Here is a 26,597-nt window from a genome sequence, read left to right as displayed (position 1 = left end):
CCAGTGTGTGTACTTGTGTGTTTTTTTAAGTATTCCTTACGAGAGAATCTTTGGCCACAAACTGAGCAGGAAAATGGTTTTTCACCAGTGTGTGTTCTGGTGTGACGAATTAAGTGTTCCTTCTGAGAGAATGTTTGGCCACAATCTGAACAGGCAAAAGGTTTCTCACTGGTGTGGGTTCTTGAGTGTTTTTTTAAGATTCCCTTCTGAGAGAATCTTTGGCCACAATCTGGGCAGGCAAAAGGTTTCTCACCAGTGTGGGTTCTTGTGTGACTTTTTAGGTTTCCCTTGCATGAGAATCTTTGGTCACAAAATAGGCAGGAAAAGGGTTTCTCACCAGTGTGGGTTCCTGTGTGTCTTTTTACGCTTTCCTTCTGAGAGATTCTTTGGCCACAATCTAAGGAGGAAAACGGTTTCTCACCAGTGTGTGTCATCATGTGTTTTAAATGGCTCTTGTAAGCGCACGTTTTCCCACACTGAGAACATTTCCAGAACTTGTTGTCAGTGTTACATGTCATATCACCTTCAGCTTCTTCATCATCATCATCATCAGCAGCAGCAGCAGCAGCAGCAGCAGTATGTGATGACACGTCATCACTATCTGATAATGGGGGTAGGAGGCCATCTGCTTGTAATCCTTCAAATTGGTCTCCATCACTCTCTGTTGACATTTGTTGACATGAGCTGCCACTTGGAAGCCCCGCCCCTCTGCTCGCTACACTTTGACCTTCATCTTTACTCTTCAAAGGGACACCAGTCGTAGGCAACTCCTCCTCCTTTTTGACGTAGGGACGCTCTTCTCCCTCCTCTTTCATGCAAGGGAGCTCTGGCGCCTCCGTTTTTATCACGGAAAGAGACTGCTGCTCCTCTTCCTCTTTGAAGTGCGGGACCTCTTCATCCTCCTCTTCCTCTTTAATGTGAGGATGAACATTTTTGCTGATGTCTGCAAGACGAAAGAAGACATACACACAGTGTTATGGTTTGTAGTTAGAATGAAGGTGAGCCAGATGGGTTATGATTACGACGTACTGTTTGGCATTTGCAAATTCACTTACTGATGCATTTTTTGGGGGTGCCTATCCATGGTTATTCATGGAAGGACTTGCACATTGCACCTTTTTGAATGGTGGCTAGGGATGGGTAACGGTAAGATTTTAGTGATCCGGTGCCCCAAACGGTATTCTTATCGGCACTTTTGTTTTGCTTAGAAAAACACCAAAACAAAAATGTTAGAACGCATGCTGCTTTTTTAAAATCAATTTTTCTTGCTACTTCAGACATTAATGCAAGAATAAATAAACAATTTATAGAAAAAGAAATGATTTGACAAAATAATTATTATATAGTTAAACAATGGTATTAGTTAAGTGTAGAAGAAAACTTGTGGGGAGTGTTACGGCCCCTGGGATCCTCTTGGGGGTGCTATACAGTTCACCTACGCTTTCTCCAACAGGCTAATGACCGATGCAGAGCACCTGTGGCGCCCAGGAGCTCTCTCCTTTAAATTGTATAGTCTCTTCTCTCTCTTGCTTTTGGGGGACCCCTTCCAGGTATCCCAGGTTCCTCGGCCCTTGGATTGGTTATGTTCATTTAGCGTTATGTTTTGTTCTACACTTCAACACCTACACCAACACTCATGCACACCTTCACTTCGGATTTCACTGATGACCTACTTACATTCTGTATATACTTTAATTGGCACTTTATAATTTGGTCTAATCTGAGTTAATAAACTATCTTTGTTTAACACAACTCCCGGTGTGTTCCCCTTCTTAGTTGTGGCCTTTGAGCCAGGTCATAACAAAAGCAAAAAGGTTGGAACATGCCCTTGGGCTGAACAAAAAACATTTCAGTGAGGTTGAGATGCAAATTTTTTCATACGCTACACTAATACCGACCCCACAAATTAGTAACATAATAAAAACTCTAGGGTTATACAACACGTTTGCCATTTTTAAATAATACTACGTATTATACACAGCACTACATTGGCACAGGAAGGAGTCACAGGTGCCCCGCGCACGGCGCTGCAGTGGAGCGAAACGGTAACCCTCCGATTGTCAACATGCCTCTTCGACGAACATATTCATTTGTTAGTTAGAAACGACAGAGGTAGAAGGTGCAATATAACGTTCATTCAGCCTAAATCAACTGAAACAGAAATGTTATGGGTGGAGATTATCGATGCTTCAGTTTTAATTGAAAAATGTTTATTTTTTTAATTTATTTTTTAAGTTTAGTACCGGGGTTCTGTACCCATCCTGAGTGAAGGCCCTGTCAAAAGCAGATATAGTGTAGTAAGTTTTAGTGATTACTTCATATTTGTTGTCTTTCATTTTGCAAGTAGCCACCTCCACCTTGCCAGCTGTTTTAAAGGATTTTCACTCATCTTTCAAGGCCCACAGAATATTGTGTTCTGCAGCATCATGACCACAAAACCCGACCAAAAAGAAAGATTAGACTCTCTTCTTTCAGTAGAAATCAGCAGTAGAACAACTTTCACCAATATTTCCTGTTCTGACTTGAGAACAGAGAAAATGAGCTTTCTGTGAAAAGATTCATATAAAGCTGGGCTTTGATGCTAACATTTCTTGCTTTTGTGACATCTCAAACATCTTAACATTTCACTCATTCTTTACAACACAATCAACACTGAGAAAGTGTGTACAAGTAAAGTAGTTCCCTGACTTTGACATGCTCGCGCCAGTTAGCCATATCTGACCCTCGACATCGCACTCAAGTTGATATCAAACAAGTCAAGTATGAATGGACTATAATGATAGTTAATATTGGGTGGTGGAAGAAAATCATTGCATGTCTTTGCGATATGCATATTGCATAGCAAATATCACAATACTGTGCAGCCCTTTGACCGACTAGTAGGGCTGAACGATTTTAGGAAACAATTATTATTTATATAGCGCATTTAATAACAGCTAGAGCTGTAATGATGGAAGTAAATCTGTGCCGTCGGAGTTTGAATTCGAATTTCTAACACTGAATTTTTTTACCAACCAAATTTCTAACACTGAATTTTTTTACCATCAAATTTCTAACACTGAATTTTTTTACCATCAAAATTCCGAACACTGAAGTTTTTCAACACTGAAATTCAACATATAAAAAAAATTGTATGCAAAAAGAAAAATTCAACTGCAAAATATTCGCCAGCAAAAAAAATTCTATTGCAAAATATTCGTCAGCAAAAGAAATTTAGCTGCAAAAAAAGTCGCCTGCAGAAAATACGCCGTCATAAAAATTTGCCGTCAAAAAATTATAGCGTTGTCATAAAAATTCAGATGCACAATCCGGGTATTTGCGGAGAAGCAAACGATCGCCCTGTCTCGTCATCCAACGTCCAACCAATCAGGTTTAGCTCCGCTGGTCAAGTGACTCCTGACACGGAAGAAGAGGTTGTACAGAATAAGAATAAGAATAAGAATGCCTTTATTGATCCCACAGTGGGGAAATTTTCATTGTTACAGTAGCAAAGATATAGGTCACACAGGGGCGGCGGCATAATGTGGCCATTAATGTATAACATTGACGGCAAACATTTAGAATCAAACCTATGTAGATATACGCAGTAACATGTGTATATACACACCAACCTACATCTACATAAAAAATATGAGGAACACTCATTTCGGCCTGTACATAGTACAGAGGAAAAAATACTCTAAGTGACAGTGCTGCAGTGCTGTAGTGAAATGTAAGGAACAGCATTGGATAAAAATAAAACTAGACTAACAGTAGTGGGGAATGTTGAGAATTGCACGGTATTACAGTAGTGGGGAATATTGGGTATTGGACGATACGAGCTCAGGTGCAGGACTGCACAATTGCACTAATGACCGCCAGTTTGTAGAGACTACACAATGTTCTTGTTAAAGAGTCTGACAGCAGCAGGCAAGAAGGAACGGCGGAATCTCTCCTTTGCACAGCGAGGGTGTAACAGTCTGTCACTGAAGGTGCTGTGGAGTGCTGTTAGGGTGCCCTGGAGGGGGTGGTCCGGGTTGCCCAGCATTGATGACAGCTTGGCCAACATCCTCCTGTCCCCCACCGAGTCTACGGAGTCCAGGGAGCAGTCCAGGACAGAGCCGGCCCTCCTGACCAGTTTGTCCAGCCGCTTCTTGTCCCGGGCCGAGACGCCGCCTGCCCAGGTGACCACTCCCTGGAAGATGACCGATGCAACCACCGAGTCATAAAAGTTCCTGAGGAGTGTCCCGTGAACCCCAAAAGACCTCAGTCTCCTGAGTAGGAAGAGTCTGCTCTGACTCTTCCTATAGAGGGCGTCTGTGTTGTCGCACCAGTCCAGTTTATTGTTCAGATGAACACCCAGGTACTTGTAAGTTGAGACTCTCTCAACATCTGTTCCCCGGATGTTCACTGGTGCAGGTGAAGAGTGCTGGCGCCTACCGAAATCCACCACCATTTCTTTGGATTTCCCCGCATTGATCAGGAGGCGGTTCTGCTGGCACCAGTCCACAAAACCCTGAGTAAGTTCTCTGTACTCCCGATCATCTCCGCCTGTGATGAGGCCGACAATCGCAGAGTCGTCAGAGAACTTCTGCAGGTGACAGGTAGGGGTGTTGTAGTTGAAGTCCGAGGTGTAGAGGGTGAACAGGAAGGGAGCCAAGACAGTTCCCTGTGGGGCCCCCGTGCTGCAGAGGAGCACGTCAGACCCACAGTCCTGTGTCCTCACATACTGTGGCCGGTTTGTGAGGTAGTCCTGGATCCATGTGGTGAGGTGGTGCGCCACCCCCGCCCGCTCCAGCTTGTCTCCCAGTAGGGTGGGCTGGATGGTGTTGAAAGCACTGGAGAAATCAAAGAACATGATCCTCACAGTGCTCCCCGCCTTCTCCAGGTGGGAGAGTGAAGTGTGGAGGAGGTAGATGATGGCATCATCCACACTGATGCCAGGCTGGTATGCGAACTGGAGTGGGTCCATTGAGGAGCTCACCAGGGGGCGCAGGTGGACAAGGACCAGTCTCTCCAGGGTCTTCATCAGGTGAGACGTCAGCGCCACCGGTCTGAAGCTGTTGAGCTCCTTCGGGTGGGGGGTCTTTGGCACCGGGACCAGGCAGGATGTTTTCCATAGCTGGGGGACCCTGCCCAGCTTCAGGCTCAGGTTGAACATGTGCTGGACAATTCCACACAGCTGGTCTGCGCAGGATTTGAGGAGCTGGGGGCTGATGCCATCTGGACCCGCTGCCTTCCTCGCCTTCATCTTCTTCAGCTGGTTCCTCACCTGAGATGTTGTGAAGGCCAAGGCTGGACAGGAAGGAGTGGTGGCTATCTGGTGTAGCTGGGAGCTGGAGACTGTGGAGAAAAGAGGGGAGGGGGTGACACGCCCAGCAGGAGGAGTAGGTGGAGACTGCAGCAGGAGAGACGGAGTGGAGGCAGGCATCTGATCGAACCTATTGAAAAAGAGATTTAGCTCATTTGCCCACTGCAGGTCCCCCCCAGTCCGGGTCTTGGGTTGTCCGTGGCCTGAGATGGTCTTCAGGCCCCTCCAGACTCCCCTGGCGTTATTCTGCAGCAGCTGCTCCTCCATCCTCTTCCTGTAGGACCTTTTCCCCTCTCTGATCCTCTTCCTCAGCTGGCGCTGCACAGTCCTCCGCTCCTCTATGTTGCCTGACGCAAAAGTCCTCCTCTTCTCCTTCAGGAGAGCTTTTATGTCTGGTGTGATCCAGGGTTTGTTGTTGGAGAAACACCTTACTGTCCTGGTGGGTATGGTGTTCTCCATGCAGAAATTTATATAGTCTGTAACAGTGTCCGTTAGACTACTAATGTCTTCCCCGTGAGCATCGCTGAATACTTCCCACACAGTTGTGCTGAAGCAGTCCTTTAAGGCCTCCTCGGCCTCTCCAGACCATCTCTGAACCGTGCGGGTCACAGCTGGCTGCCTGCGGACCAGAGGTTTGTACACAGACTGGAGAGCCACCAGGTTGTGATCAGCTTTGCCCAGCGGGGGGAGGGGCAGTGATGTGTATGCCTCCTTGGTGTTGGCATAGAAAAGGTCCAGTGTTTTATTGTCTCTGGTGTGGCAGGTGACATACTGTGTGAATGAAGGCAGAGAGGAGGAAGGGGAGGCATGATTGAAGTCACCAGAGATGAGTACCAGGGCATTTGGGTGCTGTGTTTGTAGCCTGCTCACTGCTGCAGTCAAGACATCACAGGCTGTGTCGCTGCTGGCAGCTGGTGGGACGTAGACGGTCACCGCGATCACGTGACTAAACTCTCGCGGGATGTAGAATGGCCTCATGCCAACAGCTAGCAGCTCAATATCCCTGCTGCAAAGCTGCTCCTTAATCGTGATGTGCCCAGGATTACACCATCTATCGTTCACAAACACAGCCAGCCCTCCTCCTTTCCTCTTTCCACTCTCCAGCGTCCTGTCCGCGCGTATGATTTGGAAGCCGTCCAATTCTACGACCGCGTTCGGCGTTAGCGTTGTTAGCCACGACTCCGTGAATAGCATCAGGCTAGCCTCCCGGAAGTCCCTCTCGTGCCGGGTAAGCGCCGCTAGCTCGTCCATCTTGTTGGGGAGCGATCTAACATTCCCCATGATAACAGACGGGAGGACGGGATGGTATCGTCTCCTCCTTTCCCTGCGTTTAACCCCCGCACGAGATCCCCGTCTCTTCCTCCTCAGCTCACGGGGGATATCGGGTCTCGCCCCGGGAGCCGGCGCATGGTTAGCACGGAGTGCTAACAGCTGATTCCGGCTGTAAACAATGGGGGCTCGGCTCCGAGCCAAGTCGCCGGACACGATCGCGCAAAAAATAGCCATCAGCAGCAGCAAGAATACCGCAGTTTGGGTGTCCATTGCTACGCAAGTTACGACTATCAATTATACGAAAAAGGTATGAGGTAGAGTAATATTAAAGAACAAAAACACACGAAAAGGCTCACCGATGAGCCGGAGCTACTGTAGCGGGCTGCCACTCGCGCGGCGCCGGAAGTGATGTATGTCAATGTCTCCCAATGCAACTGGTGGTCCTGCGGTGAGTTTGTTTACTCTAATTGCCCTTTGTGTTCGTAAAATTGAGTAATAGTTATTACTTGACATGTTGCACAATAAGCCGACTTAGTGAACAATAGCGGCATTGAACTTTTATCGAGGTGGCGTTCGAGAAAACTGCATTATATATCAGGAAAATGAAAAGAGTTGTCATTTTCTATTTTATCAATAAATTTGAGAGAAATTAGGAAGTAAGTGACTCCAAGAATAACGCCCCTTGTTAATGAGGAGAATGGCCACGCCCCCTAGCGTTCTATCCTTGTTCTGCCGGAGTCACGGGAGTAACCGATTCCAAACTCTCCATTGGAAATCATTGTACTCTCATTGCTTATAACGTCCGAAAACGGCGATCAATTGGCACCAAAATTCATGTGGACATCTCTACTAATGCCCACTTCAACATATCAAAAGGATTACCGGTAACCTCTCCGCAGCTGATTTATATGAGAATGAGGAAATTTGGAAGTCAGCAGAGGTACATAGATTTAGGCTGGGACGGACGGGTACACACTGCTTCTTTGCTTAAAAAAACAACAAAAAAAACACTGCTTCTTTCTTTTAAAAAAACTGCTTCTTTGCTGATCACGGTTTAGGACGGGCGAGGCATTAAACACCAGTCAGGATATTTACAGAGACTGAAGTGGAAATAAGACGTGCACATTAATTTGGATGAGAAATGCCTCCAGTTTTTTTTACTTACAAGGCGCCGTCCAATTTGGAAGGTAACAGCCGAAATGGCACGTTCCAATGCGGCCACTCTCTCGGCTGTGCAGTCAGCCTCGCTGGAACCTTTCGTTCGCTGTCTGATGAGGGCTTTTGTCACTCTTAAGCCGCTTCACTCGGGCAGAAGCAAGCAAAAAGCAGGGACACCGCGCGCAACTGCTTGCGAGGCGACATGAAGACACAGGCTCGCTCATCTTCACCTCCACACGCTGGGCGGACAGTAAGGAGCTAATGTTGTTGTGCTAACGCCTTTTGTTTTAACGGCCTGAAGCTAGTTGTTGCTAAACTTCCGCTGTCCCAATCTTACCTTTAACCGGGGGGGAGGTGGGGGGCTCCAATCTGCCTGCTGCTGCTGCAGCAAGCCGCGTCTCTCTCCCTCCTGAGACACGAGTTTAGCGTCGGTAAATGTCCGAAATATAACCAGTCGGGGTTCGTGTGCGCATTCATGCTCTTGTCCGCTTCAGCGATCGCCACAGTATTTTTGATTTTGTGGAGGTGATCATGATGAGATCACGTTTTATGTCAATAAATCCAAACGGTTGTGCAGAACACTTTTATACTTTCACAGGTTGAAGTGGACAAGAGTAGTCTAATGTGCAATTGCATTTTAGTGGTGATCGGTCGCCGTTTTAGACAACAGAACTGTCAAAGCGAGCAATATTACCACGCATGCCTTCCTCGCGTGACGTAGACCGCTGAGACCGAAAACATAACATAAACCACGCCCCTTTATGGGGCGTGGAAATTTGTCGTAAACCTAATCACAAAAAAAGAACTCAAATCACTTCAGAGTCTTTAGAGGTGGGCATTTTAGTACGAATGTCATTTTAACATGCAAACCTATTATATAAGTGCCAATGTTAAGCTCACCCAAGTGTCCCTTTAAGGAGTACAAATAAGATTACTTTGGTTTAAAATAAATAAATAAATCAATGAAAAGGCCTTGGAAAAAATGCAGAAAACTCAATATTTTTGTCAGCTGGGCACTGGCCGTTTCAGTGCGTGCATGATGTCACTTGCCCACTTGAGACTCTGAAGATGGCATTGACAAGCTCTTGGTAAGTATCGGTCGCTCCGTTTTATTGTTCAATTAAAGGAGAATAAAAATTAATCCGAAGAAAATCACGACGAGCACACTTCCCAGACAGCAAGTTGGAGACGTGGGTCGATGACGTCATGCCTTCATGATTTCGTCTCACCCGGAAGACTACCTAGCGTAATGCTAAATCCATTACATATTCGGTGAATGTGTATCAATTTGAGAAACCGCTCATTGCAACATGGATACTTTGTTCGATACAACATATTAAAATTAGAAAAAAAAATAAAATAAAAAAGTGTCCCATACATACACGAAGTTCAGATATCTGTGAAAAGTACAGCTGAGTCCAAACTTTTGTCTCCGCATTAAAGGTTTATTTGAGTGTAGAAACTGTTGACAATACATTGTCACTTGCACCAAATTTTGCATAATATAACAGACCACATTTTTCAATGAAAATGGAGCTTCACAGATGCTTTGTGAAAATAATAGCTTTAAATTCTAACCATATCAAAATAAAACCTGTTCACCTTTGAACAACTTCACCATGTTTTTCATGTTTCAAGTTATACTTCAAATACAACAACTAAGACAATGAGTCTTTGAGGTGGGCTCCATACTGTCAGATGAATCCCAACAAGATTAAAAGCTGCCACTCACACAGGACAAACTCCTGTATGGCAAGTGCAAATACAGGCCAAGATGTCATGTTTATGTATATTCCTTGTAATTACGTTGAATAGAAGCGTAATCATGTCTTTACTACATTGTAGTACTCTTCCATACCCGCAGATGGCAGCAGGTAGCCAATTGTCTTTGTTTCGAGACAAGCAAATTAGTGACGCATGTTTATCCAAACAGGCCCATGTTTCACACTTAGTATTATTATGAAACATTATAAAATACTTATTTCTTTGTGTTTATTTAATTCCTATTCAAGACGTTATAATATAACGTCATTCTTCAATATAAAAAAAATGCTGATATTAACAATATAGCACTTATCTTGTTCAAATAAGCTTTTTTTCACAATTTCAGCTGCTGGTGTGCCGCGGGATTTTTTCAATGAAATAAATGTTCCTTGACTCAAAAAAGTTTGAAAACACTGGAATAGAAGATGAGCCACCACCTTAATGGCGAAGTCAACCCAAACTTTTTTTTCAAGAACATGTTGTATGCAGGGTGGCACGGTGGTCGACTGGTTAGCACGTCCGCCTCACAGTTCAGAGGTCGTGGGTTCGATCCCGGCTCCGGACTCCCTGTGTGGAGTTTGCATGTTCTCCCCGTGCCTGCGTGGGTTTCCTCCGGGTACTCCGGTTTCCTCCCACATTCCAAAAACATGCATGGTAAGTTGATTGGACTGTCTAAATTGCCCCTAGGTGTGATTGCGAGTGCGGATGTTTGTCTCTGTGTGCCCTGCGATTGGCTGGCAACCAATTCAGGGTGTCCCCCGCCTACTGCCCGAAAAACAGCTGGGACAGGCTCCAGCACGCCCGCGACCCTTGTGAGGATAAGCGGTATGGATAATGAATAAATGAATGAATGAATGTTGTATGCAGGCCCACGGGTTTGTGGAACAAGAGTTAATCCATCCTTTTATAGCCATCTGAGTGGGCGGCCATTTTGTCACTTCCATCGATTCACCTGTTTTCTGAAGCTGAGCCACGATTCGATCATTATCTTATCCCTGAGCAACTGTGATGTCATTTTCAGTCAACATAAGAAACAAAATGACGACCCCCCGAGATGACTAAAAACGGGTGGTTTTTTTTTCTTAACTCATACTTCACAAACACAATATTAATCAGAATGGCTTGTGTCAATTTGTGGGCCGGCATAGAACATATTCTTGAAGAAAAAAAAAATTTAAGTTGACTTTCCGCTTTAAGAGACGTGAACCCGCCTTTAGCTATGAACTTTCGTAGATAGCCCAATATGGCAGCACTTGGGTTTGGTGAAATCGTCATCGCTGTCATCTTCACAAGGCCATGTAAGTTGCTGAAGAAGCACCTGCATTGAAAAAAAATAGCACGAGAAGGACTGTTATATTCTTGTATACTTTTTGCATTCTTTGATCAAAGATAACAGATTGATACTCATGATGTCACTTGTCGGAAGTGTTATGTAGGAAGATGCAGTATAAGAACAAGACTGAAAAGTGAATGAACCATAAAAGCAGGTGACCAGGTATGAACCATAATATTTGCTACACATATAAAATTAAAATATCAAAATATCTCAAAGTAACTGGAAAGGACCTATAGACAATAGAATACAATAATACAAAATACAACCTCATTTGTTTTGTAATCTTGAAAGGTTACTAAATCCTACAACATTTTCATTGCATAATTTAACATTAGACTTAAGTGAAAGGCTAATAATATACAAAATATGACTGCCCTATCATCAACAACACCAAAAAAGTAACAACTAAGTTATGCAGTTTTCACGAACGCCACCTTGATAAAAGTTCAATGCCACTATTGTTCACTAAGTTGGCTTATTGTGCAACATGTCAAGTAATAACTATTACTCAATTTTACAAACACATAGGGCAAATAGAGTAAACAAACTCACCACAGGACCACCAGTTGCGTTGGGAGACATTGTATAACCTCTTCTTCCGTGTCAGGAGTCATTTGACCAGCGGAGCTAAACCCGATTGGTTGGACGTTGAATGACAAGACAGGCCGATCGTTTGCTTCTCCTCAAATATTTTGTGCATCCGAATTTTTATGACAGCGTATTTTTTGACGGCGAATTTTTATGACGCCGTACTTTCTGCGGGCGACTTTTTTGCAGCTGAATTTTTTTTGCTGACGAATACTTTGCAATACAATTTTTTTTGCTGACGAATATTTTGCAATCGAATTTTTTTTGCCGGTGAATATTTTGCAGCTGAATTTTTTTTTTGTTGAATTTCAGTGCTGAAAAAATTCTGTGTTCGGAGTTTTGATGGTAAAAAAATTGCGTGTTAGAAATTCAATGGTAAAAAAATTCAGTGTCAGAAATTTCGATGGTAAAAAAATTCAGTGTTAGAAATTCGAATTCAAACTCTGATGGCACAGATTTACTTCCATATGTACAAAGCACTTTACATACAAACCATAAAAAGGCAATGATACAACATGTGGAATCAATGAATTAACATAAAACACTATACTGTATACAATAGACACCGGAAAAGAGCTGAAAATTTCAGGTCTGATCAAAAGCCAGAGAATAGAAATGTGTCTTCAACCGGGTTTATCAAGTCATCATATGATGTCAAACGGTGATCGAATGAAGGTCTCGCCATTAAAAACAAACACGGGAATGTGGTGAAGTGAACAAACCTGCCCCTCTTGAGCCAACCGGAGACTTCTTGAAAACGCCGTCTTTGTCCTCTTTTGCTCCACAAAGTTTCTCCTCGTACTCTGCTGTCCTTCTAGCACACATTTCCACAGGACAATCACGACACTTGACGCTCACTCTTTTATCTCCGCTGGGCGATGTGTTGATTTCAAACGCGTCTCATTGTTAGCGGTTAGCAAGCTAAACTAAGACAAGCTAAGCTAAACTAAGCCAGACCGAGAAGCTCCAACGTGCAGCGAGACGATTCAAAGTGAATACAAAGATTTAACATAAGATATTTACGTTTATAGAAGTAGCGAGTGGCGTCTACGTTTAGTGTTTCGAGTACATATTCGAGACAAATTGAGGAATATGCTGCGCTTGGTCTCCCTGGCCCAATGAGTCCTCGTTTTCTTCTTTCGATGATAGGAAGATTGCACGCAACGTTTACGTGCACATGCCACCTAGTGTCCAAGAGTGTGTACTGTTAACCACTCATGGCCCCACCTTTACAATCTACTCCTCCATGCACAATAACGTAGGGGCCCCCAATAACCGCCATGAATATTGATTATTGATCATTCATACACCTACAACCTTATTTCATTGCTCTACTCTGTCATTAAGAATATACTTGTAAAGGTTTATGTGAGACTTGTAGTTAGATTACAATCCACAGTGATTAAAGCGATCAAAGTTGACAATGTACAAAAAAAGATAGTTTTAAATAAAATGAATAAAGAAATATCAATCAAATAATAAATACTAAAACATGCAAACATATGGGATAAACATATGGGCATATAAGGATAAAACTGGGAAGGTTGGCAATTCCGACAACTATAGACCTATAGCTCTTGCTAGCGTAGTGTCAAAAGTCATGGAATCAATTATACTGGACAGGATTTCACAATTTGTTACATCTACTGATAATCAGTTTGGTTTCAAGGCTATGTTAGGCACAGACATGTGTATATGTGCATTAAAAGAGATTGTCCAGAAATACAAAGAGACAGAATTCATCAGTTTTTATGTGTTTTTTAGATGCTTCTAAAGCATTTGATAGTGTGAACCACCAAAAGGTTTTCATGAAATTGATACAGAGAGGTGTTCCCAAATATACTGTGCGGATTTTAATATACTGGTATGAAAAACAAACTATGCAGATTAAGTGGGGGAATAATGTGTCCAGTCCATTTAATGTAAGCAATGGAGTCAGGCAGGGTGGAATTCTGTCCCCAGTTTTATTCAACTTGAACATGGATGAACTCTCAACAAGGCTCAATTCATGCAAGACTGGTTGTGTGGCTGGAAATTTAACTGTAAATCATTTACTATAAGATGATGATTTAGTAGTGTTTAGTCCAAGCTCTGCTGTCCTGCAGCAGCTCCTTAACATCTTTACTGATTACGGTTTGCTCAGGCTAATACACTGATGCGCAGGTTCAGTTCATGTACGGATGACGTAAAGGTGACTCTTTTTAAGGCATACAAAAAAATAAGAATATTCCCCTTTCGTCAAACTTTTGACAGGGGTGACGTCACACAGGAAGTCCTGCCTTAACCGCGCCCCCTTTTATGACGGCATATCCAATTTAAAGCCCGCCCATTTGATGACGTCATTTTGCAGTCCAGAAGAGGTGCCCCTCCCCTAGCCACACCCATTGGTGACGTCATTTTGTAGTCCGCAAGTCCCGCCCCTAACCGCGCGCTTTGATGGCGTCATGTTGTTGTCCATAAGCCCCATCCCCACCCCTAAACACGGCCAATACCTCACCTAACCACACCCCTTTGTAGTCCAGACACGCAATTTTACCCCTAACCCCGCCCCGATACCTCACATCCGGTCGGCCATTTTTACGTTGCCATGCTTCGTTTCCGGTTGGCCATTTTACATTGACACGTATCGTTTCCTGCCCGCCATTTTGGCACTTCCTAGTCCCCACCCCTTTAACAGTCATTTATGATTAACGCCACCTTCCGGTATGACCAAATATGGACATGATGCTTCCGCCTCGTTCAAGACATGCCCAGGCATGTTTTGAACAGTGATGTCACCCTGGGCAAGTCCAGGCCTGTCCTGTCTGCCGCCATCTTTTCCGGCATGCCCAAATATGGGCATGGATGACATCATACTTCTGCCTCGTTCAAGGCATGTACAGACATGATTTTGGCTGCCGCCATCTTTTCCGGCATGCCCAAATAAGGGTATGGATGACATCATACTTCCGCCTGTAACATGAAAGTCATTGTATAGCATAGGGTAGATATCCGGGCATGTTCAGGCATGTTTTTAGACCCTCCCGTCATATGCAGCGCACTACCACACACTAAAACAGAAAGTAAAACAGATCTTCATGAAGGCATCATGATTGAGGGGACGTGTATTTCTATTCATAAAGGCTGTGGATCAAACGCTCATCAGGTTAGTGTACAATTAAGGCAACATAATTGTGAAAAGTCTAAGCGCAGGTCTCTTCACATACCACGACACAAACGGCTCTCCCTCCACTCCACCCCTTCTTTCCTGCATGTATGCAAGCCTCCTTAAAATGCAGGCAGAAGGGCCTCACTAAGGTGTCTATGGGCTCCCCAGAAATGTGTGTGCGTATGATAAGCCTTACAATGAGGTGCTTTGTTCATCAGTGGTTATACTTTCGCTTTCATGTTGTAATTAGGAAGTTAGCCTTGGAAAAATGTGGGGGTGCAGGCCTATACAGATTTTATCCCGTCAGGATGGGTGAGAAAACCCAATATTCCAAGTAACCCATGACCTTTCAAATCGTAAATTAAGAGTCAAACGCAAAGAGGTATGAACGGAGTGGCACGAGAAGAAGAATCTCAGTGGAGCGCCAACGCAAAGAAACTCAGAGACAAACAGACCATAAAAAATGGACAGTAAGTACACACTTTAAAATACTTCTCCTAGTTTCATGACTAACACGAGTTTATGTCATCTAAATGTGATCTTGTTTTACATTTAACTGAACGCGCATGAATAAGACTTTCATGTTGTCATTAGCTATTTTAGGATTTTAGCTAACCATGCATTCATGAATAACACTAGTTTGTTATTATCTATTTGTTTTAGGATTTTAGCCGTCCATGTATTCCTGAATAACAATCTGTGAAATCATTATACCTGTATCAGATGTAACTTTGTCTTCGTGCATATTCATCCATCCATTGTCTATACCGCTCATCCTCACGCGGGGCGTGCTGGAGCCTATCCCAGCTGTCTTCGGGCAGTAGGCGGGGGACACCCTGAATTGCTTGCCAGCCAATCGTAGGGAACACAAAGACAAACATCCGCACTCACAATCACACCTAGGGGCAATTTAGAGAGTCCAATCAACTTACCATGTATGTTTTTGGAATGTGGGAGGAAACCGGAGTACCCGGAGAAAACCCACGCAGGCACGGGTAGAACATGCAAACTCCACACAGGGAGGCCGGAGCCGGGATCGAACCCACGACCTCTGAACTGTGAGGCGGACGTGCTAACCAGTCGATCACAGTGCCGCCATGCATATTCATGAAAATGCCAAATACAACATTAAGTTATGCCATCTATATACCTCTATATTTTTTATACACAATACTTTGGTATGATGTATTTGTAAACATCCAAGTTCTCCAAGTTAGATCATATGCACATAGCACGTATTGTAACTAGATGGCGTGTAAATGTTTGACCTGTGTTCTTCAATCGGAGTGATTTCAATCCATGTAGAGTTAGTAAATACAGTGTAGCTCAAACTCTAATGATAAACAGCACAGCTAGCAACAAGCTTTCTGAAGGCATGCGTGTGTGTGTCTACAGCCCTCCCTTGAGGGGATGCGTGTGCGTGTGTGTGTGGGCGTGTGTGTATGTGGGCGTGCGTGCGTGTTTAGTGTGTGTGTATGCGTGTGTGAGCACATGTGAGCAATGCAGTCGGGGGAGTCAATCAGAGGAATGTAGATAAACGGTTGCTTACCGGCAATTTCTTGAGAAGCTTTGTGTATCAAAATGCGTGTCCATTTAGGATGGGTGAGTGGCGACTAGTCTAGAATAATAATAAACTCAATTTTGAAAAAATCTGAATGATTAATATATATTCTTTTTCTTTTCAGAACAGTACTGAGGTGTAACATGTTCCCTATATATTAGGTAAGTGATAAAGTGACTCTAATCACTAGCTTGTCTGTAAAGAGAGCGTAGAGTGTAACTTGGTGTGGGTTTTTTTTTGGAACTTAAAAAAAAAGTTCCCTTCCTCTGTTGCATGCCTAAGGAGAACGTACCCAAATGGTCTGCTTATGAACCTCCAACCGCCAGTAGCCATAAATGCAGACATGTCAGGGAGAGTTTAAACCATTATTGTAGAAATAATATTTCATTTAAAAATTCATTTATTTATTTAAAATCATATTTAATCACTTACATAAGGTTTTTTACCAGTTGGTCAGCTTCAATGTTTAAAAATGTTAACATTGACTAATGTTGACCTGCTTTATTATTAATACAAATTAATGTGTAGACTAATTATATAGACTCTGTATTTGATCATTATCTGCTATTGTTGACCTTTTCTTTATTAATAAAGGCAGTATTGTGTAGTCTTACATTTAAACACCTACATACCGTTTTTACAAATTAGTCAGTCTCAACATTTAAAATCACCAACATTTACTTGATGAATCCCTATCTTTATCAATAATGCAATTATTGTGTAGATTAATATTTAATCACATAACTTTTTTTTCAAATTGGTCAGCCTCAACTTTTAAAAACTTTAACATTTACTAATGTTGACGTTTTCTTTATTATCAATGCAAGTATTGTGTAGACTCATATTTAATCACATAACGTTTTTTCAAATGAGTCAGTCTCAACCTTTAAAGTCATCCACATTTGCCAGATGAATCCCTACATTTATTAATAATGCAATTAATGTGTAGACTAATTATAATGTGTATTTGATCATCTGCTATTGTTGAACTTCATGTTTTCTTACATCTCCAGTGTTTAAACATCGACCTGTTACTTTAATGGATATTTTTACTAGCATAAATGTTTGTTTAGAATCCTGGTATTTCTAAAATCATGGCGAGAGATTGATGTAAACACATTAATCAAAGCAGGAGGTAAAACCTATACAATATACTGTTTCTTGTTTCAGCCTAAAGCTCTGTCGTATTTGTACATTTATGTACAGACATCATGAAATACAAGTTCCTCACCAGTGAATCAGTACGTGTATGAGTAGACCCCCACATACTGGAGTGTTCAAGATAGCTTATCTTTTTTATGACCTCCTCACATCCACCTTAGCAGGAAGCAAACTTGTGTCCGAATTTTGGTCAGCCTTTCAGAGCTGTTTAGCATCCAAACAAATTGTGTTGCTCCCTTTAAACTGGATGTCCATTAAAGTGGGAGTTCAGTTAAAGGAGAAAGACTTGGACTTTTTGGTGAACAATTTGCTTTCTCTTGCAAAACGTTTTATACATAAAGTAGGTGTAAATTTCCCAAAGCGAAGCCTCAGATGAACAGTTGGAAGAATGATCTCATGCTTTTCAAAAAATCCTTGTATGACATGTCAAACAAAAATGCCCAGAGACTATTTTCCTTGATGGACCTTTTTGCTCTTCTTGAGTGAGACCCTCACAATTTATTTATTTTTTGTTTTATTTTATTCTCATTTATTTAATTTCAGTATTACTTTATTTTCTTGTATGCCGTTTCTACTGTTCGAATTTATAGATCGATATATGCCTTATTGGTTTGTATGTAAACTTTCTGAAAGAAAAAAAAAAAAAAAAAAAAGAAAGCAAGCACTCTAAAACAGCGCGAGAACATGCACAACACATAAATGCAAAACAAATCTAACAATGTGACACTTAATAAACTATTATAAAAATATGATGAATGAAATAAATCAATTAACTTTATGCAGAATTACGTATACATTTACACCCTCTATTATTGAAAGGAAAGCCCACATGATCACAGAATTAACTCGAATCTGACAAAGTATGAAAAAATGAGGGAAAAAAAAAAATTCTGAAAACAAAATTAATCTAAAAAGCAAACTCGTGATACATGTGCTTTTGTACATATTAACGGCGGTGATAACGAAATAATTTTGGTCAGTAACACAAAATAAAACAATAAGACATCAAAAGTTTGCAAACTGTCAAACTCCGTTATACTGTAGTTAAACCGCGCCCTCGTGTGGTTAACGACTGCATTACATCAGCAGTAGCTGCTCATCAGGAGGGTTGGGGCGGTGGACGTGAAGTCTCGTAAAAGTGTACCTCTCAAATCGTGAGCAGTCAAAAATCTGTGAATGGTGTGATGTAAGATGAGTCATCGTTAAAAACGTATTTGAATGTTCATGCTCATATTTCCTTTGAAGTGGAATAAAACAATGGACGATATCTGATTGTTTGATTGAATCATTGAATATTTATTTTTATATAATGTAAACTAGAAACAATGTTCAATTTCCTTAACTTTTCCAGGATGACTGGACAAACCCTGATTTGAAAATGAAATCAACAAGCAAACAATTTAGAAGAACAAAAATATATGAAAATAGAAACAATATAAAAGGAACTGGGGTTACACTGAATAGCTTCAACAAATCTCCAAAGTCAGCATAAACAGCCTATTTCATTGATGCATAATGCAGAATTGTATGTACACTTTCCCACCTTTCTATCAAAAGTCAAAGTTTCTTCACAGTCCATGTAAGCAATCAAGAAGTTACAACAGGAGCAGAGCCAGAACGTGACTAATGGGTGGGCCTGGAAAAATCAGAGTGGGCCTGAATATTTCCTTCACTGAGCACAATCCTCCTGTCCCGACACATCTTATATTCAAATAAAATGACAAATGACAAAGTGAATAATATGAAGTTCAGATCTTCCTTAGACAACCACAATTATGCCATTGTTAATATTCAATACAATAAAAAACACAATGAAACACAAATTCAAAAATAATTTCATGATAATTTACAAAAACTTTTTTTTTCATGAATCTCACTGGGTGGGAAGTCTGTCAATCTGGGTGGGCCTGTGTATACCAAGGCCCACCCGTGGCTCCGCCCCGACATAGAAATCACAAAAACATTGTACATACCGTATACATTGCTTAAAAATGGACCAAAATTGGTTATTGGTAAAAACAGTGGTAAAAAAAAAGGATTTTAGTAGATGCAGAGACAAAAACAACATAAAAGATGTTACATTGAATAAAACAATGCTGATTTTGAAAATAACTATCACGTTAACTACTTTAGCTGTTAAACATTAACATTTTCATTTAAGACTTCTTGATTATTGCGGTTGTCACCAGCACACTTGTGTCTTTTGACAGAAACCTTCTGAGAGAATCTTTGGTCACAAACTGAGCAGGCAAAAGGTTTCTCACCAGTGTGGGTTCTTATGTGACTTATTAGGCTCCTCTTCTGAGAGAATCTTTGGCCACAAACTGAACAGGCAAAAGGTTTCTCACCAGTGTGAGTTCTTATGTGTAGTTTTAAGCTTAACCTATGAGAGAACATTTGCCCACAATGTGAACATGCATAAGGTTTCTCACCAGTGTGGGTTCTGGTGTGACTTATTAGGCTTCTCTTCTGAGAGAATCTTTGGCCACAAACTGAACAGGCAAAAGGTTTCTCACCAGTGTGGGTTCTTAGGTGTAGTTTTAAGCTTAACCTATGAGAGAACATTTGTCCACAATGTGAACATGCATAAGGTTTCTCACCAGTGTGGGTTCTGGTGTGACTTATTAAGTGTTCCTTACGAGGGAATCTTTGGCCACAAACTGAACAGGCAAAAGGTTTCTCACCAGTGTGTGTTCGTCTGTGATAAGTTAAGCTTCTCTTCTGAGAGAATCTTTGGCCACAATCTAGGCAGGAAAAAGGTTTCTCACCAGTGTGTGTTCTTACATGTAGTTTTAAGATTGACTTACAAGAGAATCTTTGGCCACAATCTGAACATGCAAAAGGTTTCTCACCAGTGTGTGTTCTGGTGTGAATTATTAAGCTTCCCTTCTGAGAGAATCCTTGGCCACAATCTGAACATGCAAAAGGTTTCTCACCAGAGTGGGTTCTTAAGTGTGTTTTTAAGATTCCCTTCCGAGGGAATCTTTGGCCACAAACTGAACAGGCAAAAGGTTTCTCACCAGTGTGTGTTCTGGTGTGACGTTTCAAGCTTTCCTTGTGAGAGAATGTTTGGCCACAATCTGAACACGCAAAAGGTTTCTCACCAGTGTGTGTTCTGGTGTGACTTATTAAGTTTCCCTTCAGAGAGAATCTTTGGTCACAAACTGAACAGGAAAAAGGTTTCTCACCAGTGTGTGTTCTGGTGTGACGTCTTAGGTGTCCCTTCAGAGAGAATGTTTGGCCACAATCTGAACATGCAAAAGGTTTCTCACCAGTGTGTGTTCTTCTGTGTATTTTTAAGCTTCCCTTGTGAGAGAATCTTTGGCCACAATCTGAACATGCAAAAGGTTTCTCACCAGTGTGGGTTCTTCTGTGATAAGTTAAGCCTCCCTTCCAAGAGAATCTTTGGCCACAAACTGAGCAGGCAAAAGGTTTCTCACCAGTGTGGGTTCTGGTGTGACCTATTAAGCCTCCCTTCCGAGAGAATCTTTTCCCACAAACTGAGCAGGAAAAAGGTTTCTCACCAGTGTGTATTCTCATGTGTTGTAAACGTCTCTTGAAAGCATATGTTTTCCCACACTCAGAACATTTCCAGCATTTGTTGTCATTGTTACATGTCATATCACCTTCACATTCTTCATCATCATCATCATCACCATTTGATGACTTCTCATCACAATCAGATGGTGGAGGTCGGAGGCCGTCTCCTTGTGATCCTCCCCAGTGGTCCCCTTCACCTTCTGTTGTCATGTGTTCACATGAGCTGCTGCTTGGAGGCTCCGCCCCTCTGCTCACCTCACTTTGACCTTCATCTTTACTCTTCAAAGATACACGAGCCGATGCCAACTTGCAGCTATCCTGGTCCTCCTCCTCCTCCTCTTTCTTCCAAGGGAACTCTGGCTCCTCCGTTTTTATTACGGAAGGAGACTGCTGCTCCTCTTCCTCTTTAAATTGGGGAACCTCTTCGTCCTCCTCTTCCTCTTTCATGTGAGGATGAACATATTCACTGATGCCTGCATGACACAAAAAGACAAAACGCACATGGCATTATAGTTCATATTTCGGATGAAGGTTATTATGAGAACCAGTTAATTTTGGATTATGACGTGCTGTTCGACATTCACTTTCAAACTTTTTGTAGGAAGCCTATCCTTGGTTATTTGTGGAAAGATAGGTCTGACATTGCACATTTTTGAGCGATGACCCCCGTCAAAAGCGGAACTGGCCTCGTATATACATGAGCCCCTTTAAGACGATGACTGCATCTATGACGGTGTACTAACCTCACACAAATTTAAGCACTGCAAAAGCAAAAATTAATGAGAAAGCTTCCAAGAATACGTCACCCATCCATCCGTTTTGAATCGTCAAGGCGCAAATGCCTTCTAAATAATAAATGAACATCAAAGCCTTATTTTGAAGCCCTTGCAGGCAGGGCTGCCCTCACCTACTAACCATCAAATATCGATTTAAACGTCACTAGTAGGAAATGTGCACAGAAGTGTTTAGAGCCATTCGTGTGACATCTCCTGTAATGCAGTATTGAGCAGGTTTTGATCATGTTCATGGGCAGATATGCAGCTGGATAACCTCGATACTTTTTGCACACAGAATTGGCCAATACTGAATATAAGAACATTATCTTTTTTTTATATCATGAGATCAATGGCTGCATTTATATGTTTATACAGTGGTACCTCTTCTTACAAAGTTAATTGGTTCTGGAAGAAATTTCTTAACTAGAACATTTTGTAAGTAGGTACGTGTTTTCCATGTAAATGCCCTAATCCGTTCCAAGCCCCCCAATATTCAGACATAAATGTTTTATGTCATAAAAATGCATCAAAACATGTAACAAATACATGTTACGATTAGATTATTGCGCAACAAATGAGAATTGCTCATAATGTAAAACAAAGAATAGAGTAAGGAATAAAAATGGTCGTTTACCTTTTAATTGCTGTCCTTTTTGCCGCTTTTTGGTTCATGTTCTCTGTCAGAAGTGTTTTTTGCCTGGCGTTTTGTAAACAACTGATTTAATAACGTGGCGACTGTCGACACATTACGGTCATATTCTTTGACGAGACCAACCAAATCCCCTTTTTTCATACTTTTCTATTATCTTGCTAATATATATATATACACATATATATATACACGTATATATACATATATATATATATATATATATATATACACATATACGTATATATATACATATATATACGTATATATATACATATATACGTATATATACATATATATACGTATATACATATATATATACGTATATACGTATATATATACATATATATACGTATATACATATATATACGTTTATACATATATATATATACACATATATATACGTATATATATATATACATATATATACGTATATATATACACATATATATACGTATATATATACATATATATACGTATATATACACACAATATAACAATAAAGTACAGTACAGTTTACTCTAGTTAAGTGCAGTACTGTACTGCATTGGTGTTACAGAATTTTTTTCCAACAGTATTTGGACCATGTTTGTTATACTGTACTGTATTTTGTTCATAAAACTGTACTTTATAGTGCAGTTTTTGTTTAATAATTTTTTTATTACTATTACATTGCTTGTGTTGTTAACTTGTTACCCATGTATTTTGTTAACATAACTTGCACGTTTACACAGGACATGTTCCGTAGTCGTTTCCCACATAAGGAAAGATTGGACAATGCAAATATGATTCCTTACTAGAGAATACTTACTGTAGTGATTTAAAAAGTGCGGTCCACATTTACATGTCATGTTTTTATGAAATTAAGTGATGTGTAGGGAGTGGGAGATCCACTGGATTATTGTATATCGGTCCATAAAAGAAGTTGAGTGATAAAGAAGTTCAGTCCTAGATCCACATAGTAAACAGCCAATCAGAATTAGCCCTACTGTCCGACTCCTGATTGGTTAAGAATTGTGGCACAATTATAATGTCTGTATCGCAAGCATGAATCAGTGTATTGTATGCGTAACGGAGAGAAGACGCAAGCGTAAAAACTAGTGTTGTTCCGATGCCACTTTTTGGGTCCCGATACCGATTCCGCTACCTGGCTGGCTGGAAGACAGATGCCGATACTGCACAGATGCATTGCCATTTGAAAAATCAAAATATAAGCGCTATTTTTCTTGTAATTCGAATGAATTGCATACTCACTTGAATGTAAAGTTATTCATATTTAAATCATCGTGTGTGTTGCGAAGTGGAGTCCGTGCCCTAAACATTTGGAAGGCTTGTCCAGGCAATAGATTGTTATCTTTTTGTGTCTCTCTGATGTTGATGGGTGGGGGTTGCTGCGTACAGTGTTTCAACATTGCGCACGACGCCAAATCTGACTCTGTGTTTTCTTGCTTTGGTGCATCATAACATCATCGTAAACCAAACGATGGTTGAATAGATTCGTCGCGTTGCTGGTGGGTGCAGAGACAACTTGCACTTTATACGTCTTTGCTCACCGTCTTCCACGGCAAACCCAAAATGTAAGCAAATAAGCGATTTCGACATGCCTTGCTTGTTTACAAGGCGTTCCTGTGGCGGGTCTTGTGCCATTTTTAGGTCTGTTACTCTGTTAAAACGTTGAGTAGGACCGTGTGCAGTGTGACTTGCCGGGTGCGGGGTGTGGGCTGGATGGCTCGCTAGCTAACATGGAGATGGCGGCGCGGCGGAGTAACTCGTGAGCGCATGCCTCAAAACAACTCAAAATTTGTATTAATAATCGTTTTTTACGATTATGCCAATTTTGTAATCATGGAGTGTAATAATCGAAAATGTAATTGAATTTAGATTAACATTAGTAAAAACAATCTTGTGCGTGCGGGTGGACGATTTTGTACATGCGAATCACATTTTCGAAGGCACAAAACATGCTTTTGGACACGGCATTTCACGTTACGTACACGCGAAACACATTTTTCTACGCAGTAATTTGACATTACGCCGATGTAATAGGGCCGCGTCATCACGACGTCATCATCCGCCATGTTTGGGGCGGTGAATGAGTGCACGTTAAAGGCTGTGTATTTGTCGATTCAAAAACATGTTAAAATGCAAGAAAATGGCGGGCCTTTACAACCACAGTGACGTGCCTGCGGAGCCTATTGAAAAAGCACAACCGCACAATCTCTTCGGCTACCCTGCAGAAAGTGGACAAAGCCATTGTTCGCGTTGCAATGACGTTCCATTTTGGAGTTACGGACAACTCCAAATGTGCCAATCTGTAGCTAACTTTGATCTTTCACCAAGCAGGAAACCTATAAAAACTCAGTCCGTTGTTAATTTTTTTTCCTTTGCGATCGTGGGTGGCACAACTGCATACCCTAACACAGCAACGGTTCACCATGTTTATATATTTCGGCCGTCTAAATCAAGCAAGCAACAGCGAGTTTGTCTTGCATGTAACAACAGCAGTCACGTCGCCTCCAGTGCGCTCCAAGCATGGCGGCTACCACGCCATGATCTCCGTGTAGCACCCCTTAACCTCTGATAGCACCTGAAATCACCCCTCCTAATAAGATACCCAGAAAGCATACAAATACTGTTTAAAATTGCACGTATCCCTGAAACAAGAGTAAGGAGTAATCCAACCTGCTCTGTGAGGGATTATTGGCTGCATCTTGGAAATGGCGTCCAGTAGTTGAAGTCGCCCGCTGTCCTCTTTTGCGCCACAAAGTTCCTCCTTGTAGTACTCTGTTCTTCTGGCACACATTTTCCCAAGACAACCACAACACTCTCTGCAGAGCGATGAGTTGCTAGCAAGCACGTCTCTTTTTTAGCGGCTAGCACGCTAAAATAGGCTAAGCTAGGCTAGGCTGAGACGCTTCAACGTGCACCGAGACGACTTTAAGTGGACAAGAAAATACAGTAAATTATGGTTTAGTCCGGTGAAGTGATAATGGACCTCCTAAGTCAATGATTAAGCGCGTTGGTTAAAAATCAGGAAATTTGGTGAGACCCGCCTGGCCTTCGTGGCACTTCGCTCTCCCAGGAGAAAGAGCAAGCGCGATCTGCGGAAGTGTTGGGTCGTTCGGGAACGATTCGTTCAAAAAGAACGAATCTTTTCAGTGAAGGTGAGTGAATGGATCACTTCCTGAAGTGATTCGTTCTTTTCTCGGTTCATTTGAGCTCAGCCACGCGCATGTTGTCGATCTTCGCAATCGACCAATCAGTAGGGGTGGCGGATCGATACAAATATCGATGTTATCGATACTAAGCAATTACTTGGATTGGATCGGTACTATTGTCCTGGGATTGATACTTCGCTCCCCCACCAATTACCTCAAAGCGCCGCTTCTCTGCGCAAATAGCGCCTCCTGCTCTCTGAGTCTCTGTCTGAGTGAGTGACTCAAGCACACTTTTCGCCGCTCCCTGGTAGAGAGTGCGACGGGAGAGTGCGAGAGCGGCCGGAACCTAAAGCAATATAGAGCCAAACAAGAAGTGGAGCGCGGTGTGGAATTTTTTTTTTTACAACAACAGAAAAGGACAGTGCCAAGTATGATTTGTGTAATAAAGTGCTCCGCTACTGTGGTAACACCACGAATTTACACAAACATGAAAAAAGCTCACCCTACAGAGAGCAACGAGCTGCAAGCGGAGTTGAGGAGGAGGGGGGAGATCCCCAAGCCAGAACCCCCCAGCGGTCACAGAGACAACGTACTCTGGCAGAGGCTTTTCAGCCCCAAAAAAATCAACAATAGTTGTTGTATTAGAAGTATTTTTTTTTTATATAGTGTTAAAGGTTTTTACATTGTATTGTTTACTCTATTTGCACTTTCTGACTATTCTCAAAATATAGTGCAATGGAAGGTCTTATAGTTGAAACTTGAAACTGTTATATTCGTATTTTGTTTACATTTATGTTACATTGCTGCTTTTTTGGGTTTGACTTTCTTGACTTTTGTTCTGAAACAGTTGCAGAAGAAGTATTAGATAATTAAAGCATATATATATATATATATATATATATATATATATAAACTCAAAGGGATCATAACATTTCCAAGTATCGGTATCGCATCGGTATCGGCCGATACTACCCCGTATTTACTTGGTATCGGATTTATACCATAATTCAGAGTATCGCCCACCCCTACCAATCAGCAACCAACGTCAGATGTAAGCGGGATTTACTGAACATACTGCCATGCTATTGGCGTTCACGAAGGAGTCAGTGATGTAATTTCCCGTTCACCAACGATTCGTCATTTTGCGGTCCGGAAGTAGAGCCCCTCCCCTGGCCACACCCCTTTGTAGGCCATAA

The 26,597-nt window shown here is 41.8% G+C and overlaps 2 protein-coding genes across 6 annotated transcripts in view; both read right to left on the bottom strand.

Annotated features, from left to right (window-relative positions):
* The window catches only part of LOC147126848 (uncharacterized), a 26,077-nt gene extending 13,462 nt beyond the window's left edge, over nucleotides 1-12,615 (bottom strand). For 2 of the 5 annotated variants that reach the window (XM_086022106.1, XM_086022104.1), the window contains exons 1-2: nucleotides 12,131-12,615; nucleotides 524-943 (exon numbers count right to left, since the gene is read on the bottom strand). In XM_086022106.1, the coding sequence (XP_085878232.1) occupies nucleotides 524-943; nucleotides 12,131-12,233 (523 nt within the window). In that variant the 5' untranslated portion in view covers nucleotides 12,234-12,615. Of the gene's footprint in view, nucleotides 944-12,130 lie in introns of all 5 variants that reach the window. The other 3 variants (XM_086022102.1, XM_086022103.1, XM_086022101.1) reach the window with 3 other exon arrangements.
* A 5,932-nt stretch (nucleotides 12,616-18,547) lies between these two features.
* On the bottom strand, nucleotides 18,548-25,629 carry LOC147126847 (uncharacterized). Its single transcript, XM_086022107.1, is given in 3 exon segments — nucleotides 18,548-19,530; nucleotides 19,532-21,291; nucleotides 24,926-25,629. Coding segments are annotated over 3 exon segments (1,977 nt in total). The 5' UTR covers nucleotides 25,047-25,629; the 3' UTR covers nucleotides 18,548-19,434.
* Nucleotides 25,630-26,597: the final 968 nt, after the last annotated feature.

This window comes from Filicampus tigris, chromosome 22 (assembly GCF_054856515.1).
Source record: "Filicampus tigris isolate MCC_2025a chromosome 22, RoL_Ftig_1.0, whole genome shotgun sequence".
NCBI classification, from domain to species: domain Eukaryota; kingdom Metazoa; phylum Chordata; class Actinopteri; order Syngnathiformes; family Syngnathidae; genus Filicampus; species Filicampus tigris.
The sequence above is the reverse complement of the archived record's forward strand: the minus strand, read 5'-3'. Positions and strand labels throughout refer to the sequence as shown.